The sequence below is a fragment of the Salmo trutta genome, unplaced genomic scaffold (genome assembly GCF_901001165.1).
Source record: "Salmo trutta unplaced genomic scaffold, fSalTru1.1, whole genome shotgun sequence".
Classification (NCBI taxonomy): Eukaryota; Metazoa; Chordata; class Actinopteri; order Salmoniformes; family Salmonidae; genus Salmo; species Salmo trutta.
In genome coordinates this window covers 432019-450878 of record NW_021822395.1, presented here as the reverse complement: position 1 = coordinate 450878, position 18860 = coordinate 432019, and the positions used below count along the sequence as shown (strand labels likewise).

The window sequence follows — 18860 nt, the reverse complement described above, 5'->3', positions numbered from 1 at the left end:
AAAGCATGAAGTGCTTCCACACAGGAAGTTCCAGACACTTGTAGAATCTATGCCAAGGCGCATTGAAGCTGTTCTGGCATCACATCTGGAGGAAACCTGGCACCATCCCTACGGTGAAGCATGGTGGTGGCAGCATCATGCTGTGGGCATATTTTTCAGCAGCAGGGACTGGGAGACTAGTCAGGATCAAGGAAAAGATTAACGATGCAAAGTACAGAGAGATCCTTGATGAAAACCTGTTCCAGAGCGCTCTGGACCTCAGATTAGGGAGAAGGTTCACATTCCAACAGGACAATGACCCTAAGCACACAGCCAACACAACGCAGGAGTGGCTTCGGGGCAAGTCTCAATGTCCTTGAGTGGCCAAAGCAGAGCCCAGATTTGAACCCGATCGAACATCTCTGGAGAGACCTGAAAACAGCTGTGCAGCGCTCTCCATCCAACCTGACAATGCATGAGAGGATCTGCAGAGAACAATAGGAGAAACTCCCCAAATACAGGTGTGCCAAGCTTGTAGCGTCATACCCAAGAAGACTCAAGGCTGTAATCGTTGCCAAAGGTGCTTCAACAAAGTACTGAGTACAGGGTCTGAATATTTATGTAAATAAGGTATCTGTTTTTTGTTTTTAAATAAATTGGCTAAAATAAAAAATAATTGTTTTTTTTTTTGTCATTATGGGGTATTGTGTGTAGATTGCATTTTTTTCCTCATAAATTTAATCCATTTTAGAATACAGATGTTACGTGATAAAATGTGGAAAAAGTCAAGGGGTCTGAATACTTTCCGAATGCACTGTAGTACGCTAATGTTACCTAGCTGGCCTGGCGCATTGTTGCCCATGAAAGCCTAGTGAGCAAGCATTTTAGCCAGGTAGCCTAGGACAACAAAAACTTAAAGCGTGTTCTATATGACTGAGTTATAGACCATTTAAGCAACATGAAAGAGGAGGATGGCATTGGCGTTTCTCTACAAGTAGGGTGAGTCAACATGTGTTTTCTACTTGCACACACACACACACACACACACACACACACACACATAAATCAGTGCCATGGACAGCCACATCATATTTAGCTGACGTTGATTGGACTAAAATGTAATTGGTATCTTTTACCAAAAAGACTAAGCATAAATGATTAGATGTTGAAGTTGAAATGGTGCTGGAATAGTGGAGGCAGCTCCTGTTTTCTTTGACTTGCTCTAACTCTCCATGGTTCTAAATCAATAGTTGTATAGTAGTCCGAAAATGTCGGAAACATTACCTTGCTTGACCATGCTGTAGGTTTGTTACATGCAATATGTTTTGTAGACTTCACTGGACAGATGTTGCTCTCCGGTTTTGTTATTAAAAATGTGTGGTTGAATTTATTCTGCCACTGCGTCTAGGCCTGAGGCCTATATATCACAGTGGCAAGGCATATGAACTAACAGGTTATAGCGCAAACAATGCAATCATTACATAGGTTATAATATGTTTTGGGCTTCCACAGTGATTTTACTAATAAAATGTATTTCTATTCTGATTTCAGATTATCAATGGTGACAGAACATCCTACATTTTTCTCAATAATCATTAGAACGTTGTGTAAATGGCAGTTATTTAGGAGAAAAGCACAGATTTTCGTCTAAGATACAAATTTTCACAGGTGTTTTTCTTGACTGACTACAATTTGATTGATGTGGTGTTTTTACTGTGTTATATCATGGAACACAGACAGAGTTGGCGCCGCCATTTTACATGCTCGTGAGACTTTTTTTTTAAACAAAAAAACAATAACATCTCAATTAAATTGATTCTTTATTAAATTACCTTGAAATAACGTACAGAACATTCAAAAAGACAAACCCCAAATCTTCTAGCTATGTGACATGTAAAATATTTGTTCGCGTTCTTCTCTCACTCGGTTTTTGACACAAAAACAACACATAACAACCTTTGTTACGGATTTGTTACCTAGCATGTTATGACATGTTCTTTCGATATTAGAAAGTGCAAACGTGCAAAGACATACCTGTAGTAATACAAACAAAGGTTATCGTCTTGACAGCACAGTTCTAACGCTTTTGTTATTCTGAAGAATGGTCCACGCCTACCCGGAACTTCTTCTTCTTCTCCTCCTCTGGAATTGAACGTTGGTTGGCATCGAAAATGTTGCATCACCGCCCCCAACTGGATTATAATATAAACCCGTTATACTTTGTCTTACAAAATGGAAAAAACATAAAATAAATGTTCTATACCCCCTAAAAATACCCTTCCAACTAACTCTACACTCATTTAAAACCCACTACCCCATTCCACTACTGTGATCCTATCTGCTCCTGCACCTTGCCAATGGCCTCGGAGGGCGGGACACCACCCATCAACACACACTGTACTCTTCTGGAATCAAATCAAATCAGATCTCGTATAGCCAAATACTTCTCTACGGCTGCCATCACAACATCTATATTCTGTGATTTACGTTCCATCTCTGCAGTACAGTTGATAATCATTACTATGAACGCTAAGAAGTCAACCATACTGAAGCATATGACTTGCTGGCCTATCCCTCTGTGCTGGCACAGATCCTCTCAGGATCCCTCCCCCTTGACCCATCCTCCTCTAATTTCTTCACTGCTTCAGCATACCACACCCCCCTGCACTACTCTGACCACACCGCCCTGTACTACTCTGACCACACCCCCCTGCACTACTCTAACCACACCCCCCTGCACTACTCTGACCACACCCCCCTGCACTACTCTGACCACACCCCCCTGCACTACTCTGACCACACCCCCCTGCACTACTCTAACCACACCCCCCTGCACTACTCTAACCACACCCCCCTGCACTACTCTAACCACACCCCCCTGCACTACTCTGACCACACCCCCTGCACTACTCTAACTGCACTGCACTACTCTGACCACACCCCCTGCACTACTCTGACCACACCCCCCTGCACTACTCTAACTACACCCCTTGCACTACTCTGACCACACCCCCTGCACTACTCTAACCACACCCCCTGCACTACACTGACCACACCCCCTGCACTACACTAACCACACCCCCTGCACTACTCTGACCACACCCGCTGCACTACTCTGACCACACCCGCTGCACTACTCTGACCACACCCCCTGCACTACTCTAACCACACCCCCTGCACTACACTGACCACACCCCCTGCACTACACTAACCACACCCCTTGCACTACTCTGACCACACCCCCTGCAGTACTCTAACCACACCCCCCTGCACTACTCTAACCACACTCCCCTGCACTACTCTGACCACACCCCCTGCAGTACTCTAACCACACTCCCATGCACTACTCTAACCACACCCCCATGCACTACTCTGACCACACCCCCTGCACTACTCTAACCACACCCCCCTGCACTACTCTGACCACACCCCCCTGCACTACTCTGACCACACCCCCTGCACTACTCTGACCACAGCCCGTGCACTACTCTGACCACACCCCCTGCACTACTCTAACCACACCCCTGCACTACTCTAACCACACCCCCTGCACTACTCTAACCACACCCCCTGCACTACTCTAACCACAGCCCCTGCACTACTCTAACCACACCCCCTGCACTACTCTGACCACACTCCCCTGCACTACTCTGACCACACCCCCTGCAGTACTCTAACCACACCCCCCTGCACTACTCTAACCACACTCCCCTGCACTACTCTGACCAAATTAACCTCAACCTGCCTCTCTCCCACCAGACACTTCTGATCCCCAGCCCCATGGGCACCCGTACAATTAAAACACAGTACTTCTTCCCCCGATACTACTAAACTATACAATTATGCCCAAACATGCCCCTTCTGCACACTTATCACACCTCTTATCATTCATCATATGTATCTACCACAACCTACTGTGTTTTTTTGGTATTTTATTAAAGAGAGATAATACATAGTGTTAAATGGTCTATCTCCACATTCTTTATTGTTATCATGTTTTTTTTAAGTAGTTGTATTACAGTTAACTTTGATGACCACTATGTAAAAAAAATGATTGCTGTAAAAATGTCTGGTAGACTTTTTTAGAGATGTCTGCACTAATAGATCTCTACTCCATTGTCATCAACATGACCATAATATGCCAGCTACACCATTGGAAAACACTAGTTTACTGTATATTACAGTGAATTTTTTGTTATTTTATTTCACATTAATTTGGGGCTGTGTTATGCACTATATACACTTTATGTAGTTGTATGATTAATATTTGATGTTTACGACAGTATGACAATCATAATGAAATTATAATTAAACATTGTAATTTAAGTGTACTTTTTTAATCAACCCCAGTTGTTACGCGGAGTGGAACAGGGGAACCCAAGAGTAGGCTAAGACCAGGAAACTGGGATGAAGTAACCAAGGTATTTATTGAAACCCAGGGGGAAGATGGAGTGCAGGCCAGGGGAAGCTCAGGTGGGTTGCAGGGAACGAGGAGCGGAGGCTAAGGCTGGAGCGAGAGGGGTTGGGACAGGGTAAGCAGGTCCGGAGGGGAATCCAAGGGACTAGTAGAGAGGGGAATCCAGGACAGAGTAGCAGGATGATGAGACGTGGAACCGGAGACATGGACCAGAGTCAGAGCGGGCAGAACTGTAGCGGAGAGGAAAACAGCGTCAGGCAAGGAAAACAGGCACAACAGGATCTAACAGTAACGAATGGCTAAAAGCGTAGACTGACTGAGCAGAGATTACGAGAGAGCGAGAGAGAGAGAAGGTACTGGGGAAAAAAAGCATGATCAATATTTCAAATAAATTATCAACACAGTAATAAGTTTGGTAAATGGCTAGAAAAACGAATTCATAATAAAATATCCAATCTAGAGGTATAACTACATTGTTCCTTTTGATGGTGGTAAATTGTTATTATTAGTATTATTAACATAATATTAAATAATTCCACCTTTCCAAATGATTGCCTACTCCTCTACGTATAACACCAGAATTGACATCCACTGGAGAAATAATAAACAGTACATAAATGACTGAATATGTGAAGGATATTTTCTTTTGAGTATTGGCGAAGTGCGACACTTTCTGAAAATGGTATTTCCGGAACACCTTCCAGAATCATCCAAATCAAATCAAATCAAATGTATTTATATAGCCCTTCGTATATCAGCTGAAATCTCAAAGTGCTGTACAGAAACCCAGCCTAAAACCCCAAACAGCAAGCAATGCATGTGAAAGAAGCACGGTGGCTAGGAAAAACTCCCTAGGAAAAACTCCCTAGAAAGGCCAAAAACCTAGGAAGAAACCTAGAGAGGAACCAGGCTATGAGGGGTGGCCAGTCCTCTTCTGGCTGTGCCGGGTGGATATTATAACAGAACATGGTCAAGATGTTAAAATGTTCATAAATGACCAGCATGGTCAAATAATAATAATCAGAGTAGTTGTCGAGGGTGCAACAAGCACGTCCGGTGAACAGGTCAGGGTTCCGTAGCCGCAGGCAGAACAGTTGAAACTGGAGCAGCAGCATGGCCAGGTGGACTGGGGACAGCAAGGAGTCATCATGCCAGGTAGTCCCGAGGCATGGTCCTAGGGCTCAGGTCCTCCGAGAGAAAGAAAGAAAGAGAGAATTAGAGAGAGCATATTTAAATTCACATAGGACACCGGATAAGACAAGAGAATACTCCAGATGTAACAGACTGACCCTAGCCCCCCGACACATAAACTACTGCAGCATAAATACTGGAGGCTGAGACAGGAGGGATCAGAAGACACTGTGGCCCCATCCAATGATACCCCCGGACAGGGCCATTGTTTTAACCCCTAACATGATACCATTTTAAACACTATAAACTAAAAAAGCAATAAATATTAAACACAGGATGAAAGACTCTTCTTAAAACACTAATTGTTCTGAGATCATTGAAATAGTCCAGGTAATCCAGTTTCTCTCATTGCCAAGGTCAACCTGGGGGCCAACATCCATTAATCTGAAGTTAAACCTGCCTCTGGACAGGTTTAATTGAAGCCTTCACTTAGATCCAGTGGTGAACCGTGACTATAGGACCTAGGCCTTCAGAGGGACCAAAAATCTTCCAATATAACAGAAAACATAGCATCACTTAACGCGTCCGACATTATAAATTCTGTTGTCGGGCCATTCTAGTTCTAGTGAAGGAGGGGCAATGCTTTTTGATGACATTATGAATGAATCAAACAGGCCTGGCCTCGCTTCGGGCTGCCGCACACACAGACAGAACCGGATGGACACAACATGACACACAGCATAACATAATATTATCTTTACACAGCTGATGGTAGCCAGCACCACTATCACAAAATCACCAATAGAGACAACGACAGTGTCACGTCAAAGGAGAAAGGCTCCTGGTGTTGAAAGGACAGCGAGCGTAATACCTGTGCACTCCATGGCGCTGAAGGAGAGACAGTTTAGGTCAAACACATAGCCAGGAGACAGCAGTCACACACAGCATCAAATAATGTAAAAGAATAAGCAGCCTATTCACTCCAGTAGGCCCCATGAAGTCAGAACAATACAAAAAGCACAACCATTTCATTTCCAAAATGAATTGAACAAACCAGCTATTACTTCCCATTGCCAATATATTTTATCATTTCATCCCACTAACCAGTGATCTACAGTTTAAATGCAACAATGTTTTACAGTCATTGTAAGTGAGGACTTAGTGGACCTATTGGATAACTGCACAATCATTTGGACTTTTTTGGGCTTGGGTTCATTAAATGTAGGGCTCATTAAATGTATTTAATATGTCTCATCGGGCTCAGGGAGCATCAGGTTTGAATTTTCATGCTGATGAAAGCTCTAATCAAATCCAGACATTTATATGCTTTATAATGCTTTTGAATAACACTTCCGGTTTTGGCGGAAAATACTGCTTTACCTGGGAGAATAATGCGCATACAGGTTGATTCACAAGACACCAACCAAGTAACTTACATATGTGGTATCTTCATTAGGCCTAATGGCGTTTTATGTCCATGATATGAAGGTTGTTGTAGTGACTGAGTAAGCCTAATTGTAAAAGTAAGCCTCAAAAGTGGCATGTTTGTACAGTTTATTATGTGGAGGAAAGATGTAGGCAGCCAGGACCAAACGCCAGGACTGCTCAGTACGCCGTACTGTAGGTCGCACTGTAGGGCTAGCTCTTATTGCAGTCCAGTGCCATGGACAACTTTGACATTTGGTCTCTAGTAAGTCAGGAGGGCAACTTTATGAAGGCCGCCTCGCAATGGCTTTATCATACATGGCTCTACAGAAAGATTAAAAAACGACACGCTATTGTTATTGGCCTATGTCTTTTTAGCCACCTGGCTACAGACACAATTAAAAGGTTTAGACAACAGACTGAAAGATTTTAATTGCCTTGTTTTACACAGACATCTTCCGGTCCGCTCAACATTATATGATCCTAATTTGAAACTGAATTAATGTTGTTTTTGTCAGGGACCAGTTTACAATTAAAATATATATTTCAGTAGATGACGTGATGCATTACATCAGCTATAGCAAAAAAGTGGATTTGTTGTCAGGACAGAAAAAAACACTGTCCAGACAGTTAATTGGATAATAACTGAAACTGGAAACGAGTCAATGGGGACTCTATGTACAACATTAACATACGTGTCTCAAACTTCATACAAATATAACAACCTGCAAAATTATTTCCATACAAGCATCTATCAAACACATGATTTAAAGTTGATTGAACTTCAACTTGTCTAGTGAAGTTGGAACAAAGTTTTGGCCAACTTGTCTAATTGATTTAGAAATGTTTATCTTAAAATGTGAAGCTTATGCAATGCTGACTGAAAAAGGCTGTGGGACTAGTTACTAAAATATCTTGAGTTGGGCCACCTTGATATTTTGTTTTTACAGTGTGGTTCTCGCAGAAATCGCTCCGCCATTTCCTGGTTTCTAAAATTCTAGTTTTTGTGACAAAACAAGTAATGCTTTGTGTAGGGAATCATTCTACCATCTAAACTGCATTAATATTTATTTTCCTTAACCAAAAACATTGTATTTTGAGCTGCAAAACATGTGAAGAATAGAAATAACACACACAGAACTGATCTACCGCTTCTTAGATTTGCTTTCAATGAGAATGACAGATCTATAATTTCTATGTGAATTTGGTCGGGTCGTCCAAAATGTTACATATTGCAGCATTCATTTTATTAGGATCTCTTTGATACAATACTGCATATACGTTTAAAAGTACAGTGCCTTCGGAGAGTATTCAGATCCCTTGACTTTTTCCACATTTTGTTAGGTTACAACCTTATTATAAAATGTATTAAATAGATTTTTTTCTTCATCAATCTACACATAATACCCCAAAATGACAAAGCAAAAACAGTTGTAATTTTTGCTAATTTATTACAAATAAAACACTGAAATATAACATTTACATAAGTATTCACACCTTTAACTCAGTACTTTGTTGAAGCACCTTTGACAGCGATTACAGCCTTGAGTCTTCTTGGGTATGACGCTACAAGCTTGGCACACCTGTATTTGGGGAGTTTCTCCCATTCTTCTCTGCAGATCCTCTCAAGCTCTGTTAGGTTGGATGGGGAGCATTGCTGCACAGCTATTTTCAGGTCTCTCCAGACATGTTCGATTGGGTTCAAGTCCGGACTCTAGCAGGGCCACTCAAGGACATTCAGAGACTTGTCCCGTAGCCACTCCTGCGTTGTCTTGGCTGTGTGCTTAGGGTCATTGTCCTGTTTGTTGGAAGGTGAACCTTTGCCCCAAGTCCGAGGTCCTGAGCACTCTGGAGCAGGTTTTCATCAAGAATCTCTCTGTACTTTGCTCCATTCATATTTACCATGATCCTGACTAGTCTCCCAGTCCCTGCCACTGAAAATCATCCCCACATTATGATGTTGCCACCACCCTGATTCACCGTAGGGATGGTGCCAGGTTTCCTCCAGACGGGACTCTTGACATTCAGGCCAAATAATCTTGTTTCTCATGGTCTGAAAGTCTTTAGGTGCCTTTTGGCAAACTCCAAGTGGGCTGTCATGTGCCTTTTACTGAGGAGTGGCTTCCGTCAGGCCATTACCATAAAGGCTTGATTGGTGGAGTGCTGCTGAGATGGTTGTCCCTCTGGAAGGTTCTCCCATCTCCACAGAGGAACGTTAGAGCTCTGTCAGAGTGACCATAAGGTTCTTGGTCACCTCCCTGACTAAGGCCCTTCTCCCCCGATTGCTCAGTTTGGCCGGGCGGCCAGCTCTAGGAAGAGTCTTGGTGGTTCCAAACTTCTTCCATTTAGAAATGATGGAGCCCACTGTGTTCTTGGGGACCTTCAATGCTGAAGACATGTTTTGGTACCGTTCCCCAGATCTGTGCCTCGACACAATCCTGTCTCAGAGCTCTACGGATAATTAGTTCGACCTCATGGCTTGGTTTGTGGGACCTTATATAGACAGGTGTGTGCCTTTCCAAATCATGTCCAATCAATTGAATTTACCACAGGTGGACTCCAATCAAGTTGTAGAAACATCTCAAGGATGATCAATGGAAACAGGATGCACCTGAGCTCAATTTGAAGTCTCATAGCAAAGGGTCTGAATACTTATGTAAATAAGGTATTTCAGTTTTTTGCAAAATTAAAAGAAAACGAAACATTTTCACTTTGTCATTATGGGGTATTGTGTGTAGATTTCTGACGATTTTTTTTCAATTAATCCATTTTAGAATAAGGCTGTAAGGTAACAAAATGTGGAAAGTACAGGTGTCTGAATACTTTCCGAAGGCACTGTATTTATGCAGTTGTTTAGTCCCTTCACAGTGTGCACTGCAGGTAGCTAAAATGTAGCGCTGTATTAGATGTGTGTACTAAACAGCCTGTAACTGTCTTCATGCAGGGCTCTCTCAGCTGGTGAGAACACAGCAGGTTGTCATAGCAACCCTGGGAGAGGAAGCTCACTTCAGCTGCAGGCTCATGAAACCCAAAGACGAGCTTCAAGTCAGCTGGCAGAAAGTGACACCAGGGGAGATGGAAAATGTGGCCACCTACAACAAACGATTTGGACCAGTAGTCAACCCACCTTTTCAGAGGAATGTGGAGTTTTAAGACGAGGGACTGCAGAACTGTTCTATCATCATCAGAGAAGTGTCAAGAGGAGACGAGTCCTGCTACAAGTGTCTGTTTAACACCTATCCAGAAGGAGCTATCAGTGGCAGGACCTGTGAACAGCTGTGAATAGACCCCACAGCACCAGAAGCAGAGCAAGTCTGGATACACTTCCACACATACTGACCAACTGCACAACCAAACGTCGACCCAACACTGCCTGCTCAGACCGACTATAGATATGACGTCAATGCAACATTATTTACTCAGCAGAGGAACAAAATAAAACTCAATCAAAACAAAGCGATGCTCATTTGACTGGGTTGACTTAGTTATAATGGACCTTGAGAGCTGAGAGCAGGAAGTGCTGCTGTTGTCTAGCTTGTATTCATGTTACACCTCTGCTAGTGCATCTTGGTCTTTGTGACTGGGGTCTTTGTGGAGAACTCACCACAGAGAGGTCTTATGATCAGACACATCAACAGGTCCACTTCCTTCTTTAGACACAATGATAGATTCTGCACCACCATAAGGCTGAAGGGTGCTTTTTATCAAGCAGGTATTGGCTGGTTTCAATCAACCCTGAAATGGCCAATGTGTACTCATGTTGTAGTTCTATAGAAGAAACCCCCGAAATGAGAAGCAATAGTATGTGGACACCCCTTCAAATTAGTGCAACACTCACTACTAAGTTCAAAACTGCCTCTGGAAGCAACGTCAGCACAAGAACTGTTCGTTGGGAGCTTCATGAAATGGGTTTCCATGGCCGAGCAGCCGCACACAAGCCTAAGATCATCATGTACAATGCCAAGCTTCAGCTGGAGTGATGTAAAGCTCGCTGCCATTGGACTCTGGAGCAGGGAAAATGCCTTTTCTGAAGTGATGAATCACGCTTCATCATCTGGCAGTTCGACGGACAAATCTGGGTTTGGCGGATGCCAGGAGAACACTACATGATCCAATTCATAGTGCCAACTGTAAAGTTTGGTGGAGGAAGAATAATGGTCTGGGGCTGTTTTTCATGGTTCGGGCTAGGCCCCTTAGTTCCAGTGAAGGGAAATATTAACGCTACAGCATACAATGACATTCTAGACGATTCTGTGCTTCTAACTTTATGGCAATAGTTTGGGGAAGGCCCTTTCCTGTTTCAGCATGACAATCCCCCCGTGTACAAAGCGAGGTCCACACAGAAATGGTTTGTCGAGATCGGTGTGGAAGAACTTGACTGGCCTGCACAGAGCCCTGATCTCAACCCCATCGAACACCTTTAGGATGAATTGGAACGCCAACTGCGAGCCAGGCCTAATCGCCCAACATCAGTGCACGACCTCACTAATGCTCTTGTGACTGAATGGAAGAAAGTCCCAGCAGCAATGTTCCAACATCTAGTGGAAAGCCTTCACAGAAAAGTGGAGGCTGATATAGCAGCAAAGGGGGGACCAACTCAATATTAATGCCCATGATTTTGGAATGAGATGCTGTACGAGCAGGTGTCCACATACGTTAAGTCATGCAGTGTATGTCCTAATAGCTGTCATAACTATGTTACCCAACTGTCTTACCACATCATAACCAGACATATATTCTTAATTTTATGGTATTATTACAGTATCCATGCTTATGATGTTACCTTTCTCCATCCCCATCCCGCAGCTAATGTGGCTATCATTGGGCTGAAACACAAACTCCAGATTGTGGCTTTATCAATACCACCTGCTGTTTACTTATTGAAAGGCCAAAGAGAAGAGGAGCGTAGATAATGTTCACTTCTCTCACAAAATATGACATTAGTCCAGTTATTTTCTTTGTCTGCAATATTTTATCCTCCACTTATTTCACCTCAATTCATTTCAAAATGATAGCACGTGTTGAACTTTTATTGATGTAAGGTGTATGAGGTCTTGTGGTTGGAAAAAGTGATGGAAAAAAATTGACTGTGTTTGGTTGAGTAAATCTTGGGTATCAATTAAGTAATAGTAATTATTACTTAAGTAAAGTAATGCTTTTGGCGTCATTAGTGCCTAGGCTCGGCCTTCAAAGTTCAGAACGTCCCATAGCCCATGAGAAACAATATCATTATCTGGAAATGTTGCCATGACAACATTGTTGATTTACCCTGCACCACAGATACAAAAGCTGAAGCCAGGCCCACTGTCTTCAGATATCGTGTATGTTCTCATGTGCTCCATCTCTCCAGTGCATTTTAATAAACTTGTCCTACATCATGTATTATTGAGTTACATTGTTGTCGGACCTCATCTATGATTCCTCTGTCAGTGTAATGCATACAACTTTAAAATCAAATCAAATGCTGTAAGTCACATACTTCGTAAACAACATATGTAGACTAACAGTGAAATGCTTACTTAGGGGCCGTTCACAACAACGTAGAGAGAATGAAAATAGAGAAATAATAGAAATGTAATAACACGTATGTTATATCTAGCCTAGCTGTAGAAGAACGCACATCTGCACGGTTTCACATTGTACATCACTCTGTCGTTTAATGACATGTGCCACTCATCCTGACAACCCATTCATCCGTAAAGCAGCACACTGTCGTAAACCATAACAACGTATAGTATGACGTACAGCACGTCGTACCATACATAACAACGTAATAATAAAAGTCATAATAAATACACATTGAGTATGGATAACATGGCTATATACACGAGGTAGCGAGTCGATGTGCAGGGGTACAAGGTAATTGAGGTCGATATTTACATTTAACTAGGAATAAAGTGACTGCAACAGGATAAACAGTAACAGCTGCGTACGTGATGAGTCAAAAGAGTTAGTGTAAAAATATTCATTGCAGATAGTCCGGGTAGCTATTTTGTTAACTATATAACTAACTATTTCGCAGTCTTATGGCTTGGGGGTAGAAGCTGTTCACGGTCCGGACTTGGTGCATCGGTACCGCTTGCATGTCATGTTGAGGACGATTGTTTGATACCATATTTTCATTAGACTGAAGTGTGTCGAGTTTGAGTTCATATCGTCATTTATTTTATTATGTAAATACAGAATTTCCAGATGCTTGTTGTGTTAGATTCCAGTTTGTTGAACAATGTAATTATTTTCCTGCTTCTAAAGAAGAAAAAGCCTGAGCAAATTTCCCCAGCAGATATACACAATACTAAATTGATTGAGTTTAACTGTGACTGTAGACAGAATACAGAGAGCAAATTTACTTTCACTTTTATGCAGGAGGTTGCCTGGTCCCAGATCCGTTTGTGCTTTTGCCAACTCTATTGTCATTGCCAAGCCAAACATTGTTGGTATGAAAATTCAATGAGGAGTTGGCAAGAGAGCATAAACAGAATGGTTCCCAGGCTATGGCTCCATACGGGAAGAAGGAATTTCCCGCTCTTTTTCTCTTATTTCATTACTGTAGTAGTAAATTACATTTTCACCATGTCTCCTGCACTCTACAACTCTCTGTTTATTCTGCTCATATCCCTCCCTAATGGTGAGTTTTATCAGTTTTATGCATGATAATACCGTATTTGACTACCACTTTGAAAGTGGTGCGATATTGTTAGTGCCAATGTCGTGATCTAATTGTGTGCTTTTACAACTGTTGACAAACCTGTTAATTTCACAACACGAAATACATGTCATATTGAAGCTGTAGCTCAATCTTCTTGTTGCATGGGTAAATAGCCACCAACTCTGAATTGTTAAATAATTCGTATTTATTAGCAAAAAGTAGTAAGACAAAGGCTGGGCACAGCACTAGGACAAGATACATGAGGCTTTAAGCCACTAGATCGTGCTACTAGACTATGAGACTAATGTAACTAATGGATGCAAGGATTGACCATCCATGATATCAAAATAAATGTTTTGAAGCTATACAGTGTTTGATCATATTTGATCTGTAAAGTTGACTAATTCAATATATACATTAAAACAAGAGTGTGACATACTTAAAAATCATTGGGCTCTCGAGTGGCGCAGTGATAAAAGACACTGCACCTCAGTACAAGAAGCGTCACTGCAGTACATGGTTTGAATCCAGGCTGCGTCACATCCAGCCGTGATTGGGAGTCCCATAGGGCATAGCACAATTGGCCCACCGTCGTCCGGGTTTGGCTGGGTTAGTCTGTCATTGTAAATAAGAATTTGTTCTTAACTGACTTGCCTAGTTAAATAAAGGTTAATAAACAAAAAAATTGAGCTGAGCTATACACAAAGGTGTCTGTAAACAAATCTGGACATGAATACATTTGTTTTATTAGTGCGCACCCCTGTAACTAGCTAGCCATTTCACACCGGTTACACATGCGTATTGTGTGTTAACTGTTGACAAACCAGTTCATTTGACTGTAGTAAATGCATGATTTCATCTGCAGCTCCATACTCTTACTGTATGGAATGATTGATGTCGCTCTAAAGAGTACTTTAATGTTGATGTATGCTGTGGCCTTATGCACATATCATGTACATTATATCCTGAAATTGATAGAAATTGATAGTTTTACAACAGGTCCCATAACTTCCTCCCGCCTAGACTGGACTTCCCTTACCACCGTTCTCCCCCTTCTGACCATTCTGAGTACTACTAGTGTCTAAGAACTATTGTAACTGTCTTCATGCAGGGCTCTCTCAGTTGGTGAGAACACAGCAGGTTGTCACAGCAACCCTGGGAGAAGATGCAGTCTTAACCTGTGAGCTCATGACACCCAAAGACGTGCGGCAAGTAACCTGGCAAAAAGAGACAACTGGGGCGAATGAAAATGTGGCCACTTACAGCAAACGAGGTCCCAATGTCAACCTACGTTTTAAGGGAAAAGTGGAGTTTGAAGATGAGGGACTGCAGAACTGCTCTATTGTCATCAGAGGAGTGTCGAGAGGAGACAAGTCCTGCTACAAGTGTCTGTTTAACACCTTTCCAGATGGACCTATCAGTGGAAGGACCTGCCTTCTTGTAAATGGTAAAATCTGATAACATAATGTACATTAAATTATTGACCCAGAACAACTTATTCAGAACTTCAGGCAGCCATTTCATCAGATCATACTTCCAATGTCCAATCGTTTAGTAAATCATGTAAATGGAATAATTTAGTAAATCATGTGCATGAAAACATTATAGTATTTACATTCACTGTGAACTGTGTTTGTTGTTCTATAGAGCTGTATGGACCCTCACTCCTCATCACACAAACCAACAACAGTCACACCACTCTGTCCTGTTCTGCTACTGGACGACCTGCTCCTATAGTGACCTGGGATGACATGATGATAGAACATTCCACCATGGTTGATGTTACCCATCCCAATGGAACTGTCACTATGACAACTACTGTAACAGTGGTAGTGTCCAGTCTAACTAACAAAGAAGTTAGGTGTGTTGCTTCTATGTTCTTCAGTGATGTCACCAAGAATGCTTCCATGGTGATTCCAGCTTCAATTACTGGTGAGAAATGTCTATAGATCAATGTGTAATATATTGACATGATCAGGAACATGATGTCATGATGAAGTACTTTCTGTGTTCATGATGAAGTACTGCCTGTGTTCATGATGAAGTACTGTCTGTGTTCATGATGAAGTACTGTCTGTGTTCATGATGAGGTACTGCCTGTGTTCATGATGAGGTACTGCCTGTGTTCATGATGAAGTACTGCCTGTGTTCATGATGAAGTACTGTCTGTGTTCATGATGAAGTACTGTCTGTGTTCATGATGAAGTACTGCCTGTGTTCATGATGAAGTACTGCCTGTGTTCATGATGAAGTACTGTCTGTGTTCATGATGAAGTACTGTCTGTGTTCATGATGAGGTACTGCCTGTGTTCATGATGAAGTACTGTCTGTGTTCATGATGAAGTACTGCCTGTGTTCATGATGAAGTACTGTCTGTGTTCATGATGAAGTACTGCCTGTGTTCATGATGAAGTACTGTCTGTGTTCATGATGAAGTACTGTCTGTGTTCATGATGAGGTACTGCCTGTGTTCATGATGAGGTACTGCCTGTGTTCATGATGAAGTACTTCCTGTGTATTTCTGTTCTAGGTCAATCTCAGGTCTCTGATGACAGGATCAGTGGTAAGTGGTTGTTATTCTAATAATGACAGGTCATAATCAATCTATTGACTGACTCTTTTACTATTCAACTTTCAGGTGTAGTGCAGAGACATATTTACATGTATGAGGCGTTGGTGTAGTGTACCTGGGAATTTGACCTCTGTCTTCTCTTGTCATCTCTGTCATTCACAGGTGCAGTGGTTGGTGCAGTGATGGGTCCAGTGCTGGGTTCAGTGTGTCTCATTGCTGTATTCTGTGTAATATGGCTGCAAAAGAGGAGAAAAGATACCTCTTCCAGGTAGATAAAAACTATTTCCTTGAAACTGAACAGTTACTCTGAATTGAATGTGATTTGACTGCCAGTTGTTTACCAGTTGATCTCTAATTTAATGTAGAAAACCCCCAGTTCCTGACCCTGAAATCAGCAGAACTCCCTTAAAGACACCACCAACATCCAAACAGTAAGATGCTCATTCTAAAGAACATTTAAGGGATCATGATTGAAACCTTTTTGAAAACATGGAACATTACAATTGCATTTTCTGAGAATTTGTGCTATACAGGTTAAAAATCATTCTTTATCATTAAATAATTGTAATACAATTAAAATGAATCCGATGTGGTTCTTGTCAGTATATTGTTGATTTTGATTTATTTCAGTGTCACACCATCCTCCACTCCATCACAAATGTGAGTATCTCTTCCACATTTTTAACAGCTTTTTAAGATAAGTAATAATTTTATTATCTTCATACTCGTCAACCAGCTCACCAAACAGCTCAACAACCAAGCGTAGGATGACAAAGAAGTAGGTTTACCTTCTCATACTTTCATAGTCTTAATGTCTTCTGTAATCTTTCTCATTGAGCAAGAAACTTGGGAATGAAACTTTGAAATGTATTTCTGTGGTTTATGTTTTTTTGCCGCTACATTGTCTGTTTTGATCTCTTTCACACCAAGCTCCAGTCCGTCACAAATGTGAGTATTTTTAAAACTTTATTTGATTATCCCGATAGAAAGCTTGAAACAGACGATATTGAGAATGTTACAAATCTTTTAGTATAAATTACAGTAACCCAAAAATCGAAACATAATTCAAATATGTCCTCTTGTTTCAGGATACCATCCCTCAGCTCGTCTGAGAAGCGCAGGATACAACCAGCTCAGGAGGCTGTAAAGAAGTAGGTTTACACCTTAATTCTCTCACTGTCTGCTGTAGTCTCTTCTTGAGGAAGAAGCTCTGAAATTATGTAATTTTGTGGTGGTCATAGAGTAGTCATGGTGACAGCATCAAGCACTCAGCTGCATGTTAGTATCTGTTCTGTTATGTTTGTCATAGTGGCTGTCAGACCATCTTATTACCTCACAGTGACCTGTGTTTTCATCCAATTGAAATATTACGATTTTCTTTCCCCCTCTTTTCTTTCTCAGGAACCTTTTCAATGACTACTGAGTGACTGTACTCATATTGCCACACACACACCTGATCATTACTGACTAATCTGGTTCATGTTATTTTATCTTTAAAAGTCTGTGAAAATCAATCCGTTTAAAAAAAAACTGTCCTTTTTAAAGATGTTGTATTGAGCCTGTTATAACAGTTATCTTAGTTGCCTGGTTTGGCTCAGGTCATGATACTCTAGGGCCTGGGGAGAGTTGTGCAGGTCAGTTTAAAGATTGTAGGGAGAAACCAAAAAGCTCTCCGAGACATTTACAAAGACCACACACGTAAGAATGGAAAATCAACCCTATTGGACACTTCCACTAAACAATAAATATGCAGTACTGCCATCAGGCATCAGTATAGCTTTTAAATGTTTATCTTGTATATACCTTGTAAGCATCTGTATCTGTCGTGTGTGTTGCTGTTTCTTTATCTTGTGTGACGTGCCACAACTGATGTTCCTTCTGGAAAATGTTTAATTTATTCTATTCAATTTAAAGGTTTCAAAGGGAGGGTATATTACCAGTAAACTACCAGAATTTTGGTAACTTTCAAGTTCTGGGGGGAATTTTATAAGATCACATCTAGTGAGCTTTTTTGGGTACTTCAGATTATCACGTGTCTGTAATTATTTCTGGCCCTCTGTGTGGCCTTATCACTACATGTGAATTCTTTTTTTTAAAGTTATTCAAGTATAAGTGACCAAAGTTGCCATACTAGAAATAATTTGTGCTGACATCAAAATGAGGGGTATTGTACAAAATAAATTAACCAGCAATTGGAAGTCTCTAACCAATCAGAATGTCAAAGCCAATGACGTGATTCATGTAAGCCAACTCTGTCTCAACCAATCAGTTTCTGGGACCAATCAGAATGGTGAGAATGTTTTCACATTCTTAAGACGTCGGGAAGGAAAGCAAATCCAGACTCATGGTGGAGAAGAAACGCTAGTGGGCGTGGTGTTGGCAGGAGCGATGTGGATGGATAGTCAGGCTAACTGATGTGCAGGAAGGAAACGACAGACCGGCCTCCATGAAACAGTTCTCATGCTTTAAATAGACTGGCCTTGCGTCCACAGACGTACATAGGCTACAGCATACATACATTTTTGGGGAAAAACAGTTATAATAAATCATATCCAGCTAGTTACTAGTTGTTTGGTGTGTTTTTTTAAATTAACATATGTACTTAAACATGTAGCCTAATTAATGTAGCCAGGCCTATATAGGAAACAGAAAACTATAAAACAGGTCTACATTAATATTCTGTGTTC

At 41.5% G+C, this 18860-nt stretch overlaps 1 protein-coding gene across 4 annotated transcripts; it reads left to right on the top strand.

The window, feature by feature from the left end:
- Window positions 1-12731: 12731 nt before the first annotated feature.
- Window positions 12732-18730, top strand: LOC115182092 (OX-2 membrane glycoprotein). 4 transcript variants are annotated; one of them, XM_029743744.1, is made up of 11 exons: window positions 12732-12811; window positions 14713-15048; window positions 15249-15533; window positions 16132-16164; window positions 16336-16441; window positions 16539-16604; window positions 16804-16833; window positions 16910-16951; window positions 17104-17121; window positions 17262-17324; window positions 17575-18730. In XM_029743744.1, the coding sequence occupies exons 2-11, from the start codon at window positions 14790-14792 to the stop codon at window positions 17594-17596; spliced, it is 924 nt and encodes a 307-aa protein (XP_029599604.1). In that variant the 5' UTR covers window positions 12732-12811; window positions 14713-14789; the 3' UTR covers window positions 17597-18730. The 4 variants fall into 4 exon arrangements, with proteins under 4 accessions (XP_029599604.1, XP_029599602.1, XP_029599601.1 ...); XM_029743742.1 differs by lacking the exon at window positions 12732-12811 and adding an exon at window positions 13495-13580 and having other exon boundaries at window positions 16348-16441; XM_029743741.1 differs by lacking the exon at window positions 12732-12811 and adding an exon at window positions 13495-13580.
- Window positions 18731-18860: the final 130 nt, after the last annotated feature.

Excerpts from the sequence above, each read along its gene's own strand:
- LOC115182092 (XM_029743741.1), top strand. The coding sequence starts at position 13,526 with ATGTCTCCTGCACTCTACAACTCTCTGTTTATTCTGCTCATATCCCTC. Across the intron at positions 15,049-15,248 it reads GACCTGCCTTCTTGTAAATG|AGCTGTATGGACCCTCACTC; the intron begins GTAAAATCTGAT and ends GTTGTTCTATAG. Across the intron at positions 16,442-16,538 it reads AGAAAAGATACCTCTTCCAG|AAAACCCCCAGTTCCTGACC; the intron begins GTAGATAAAAAC and ends AATTTAATGTAG.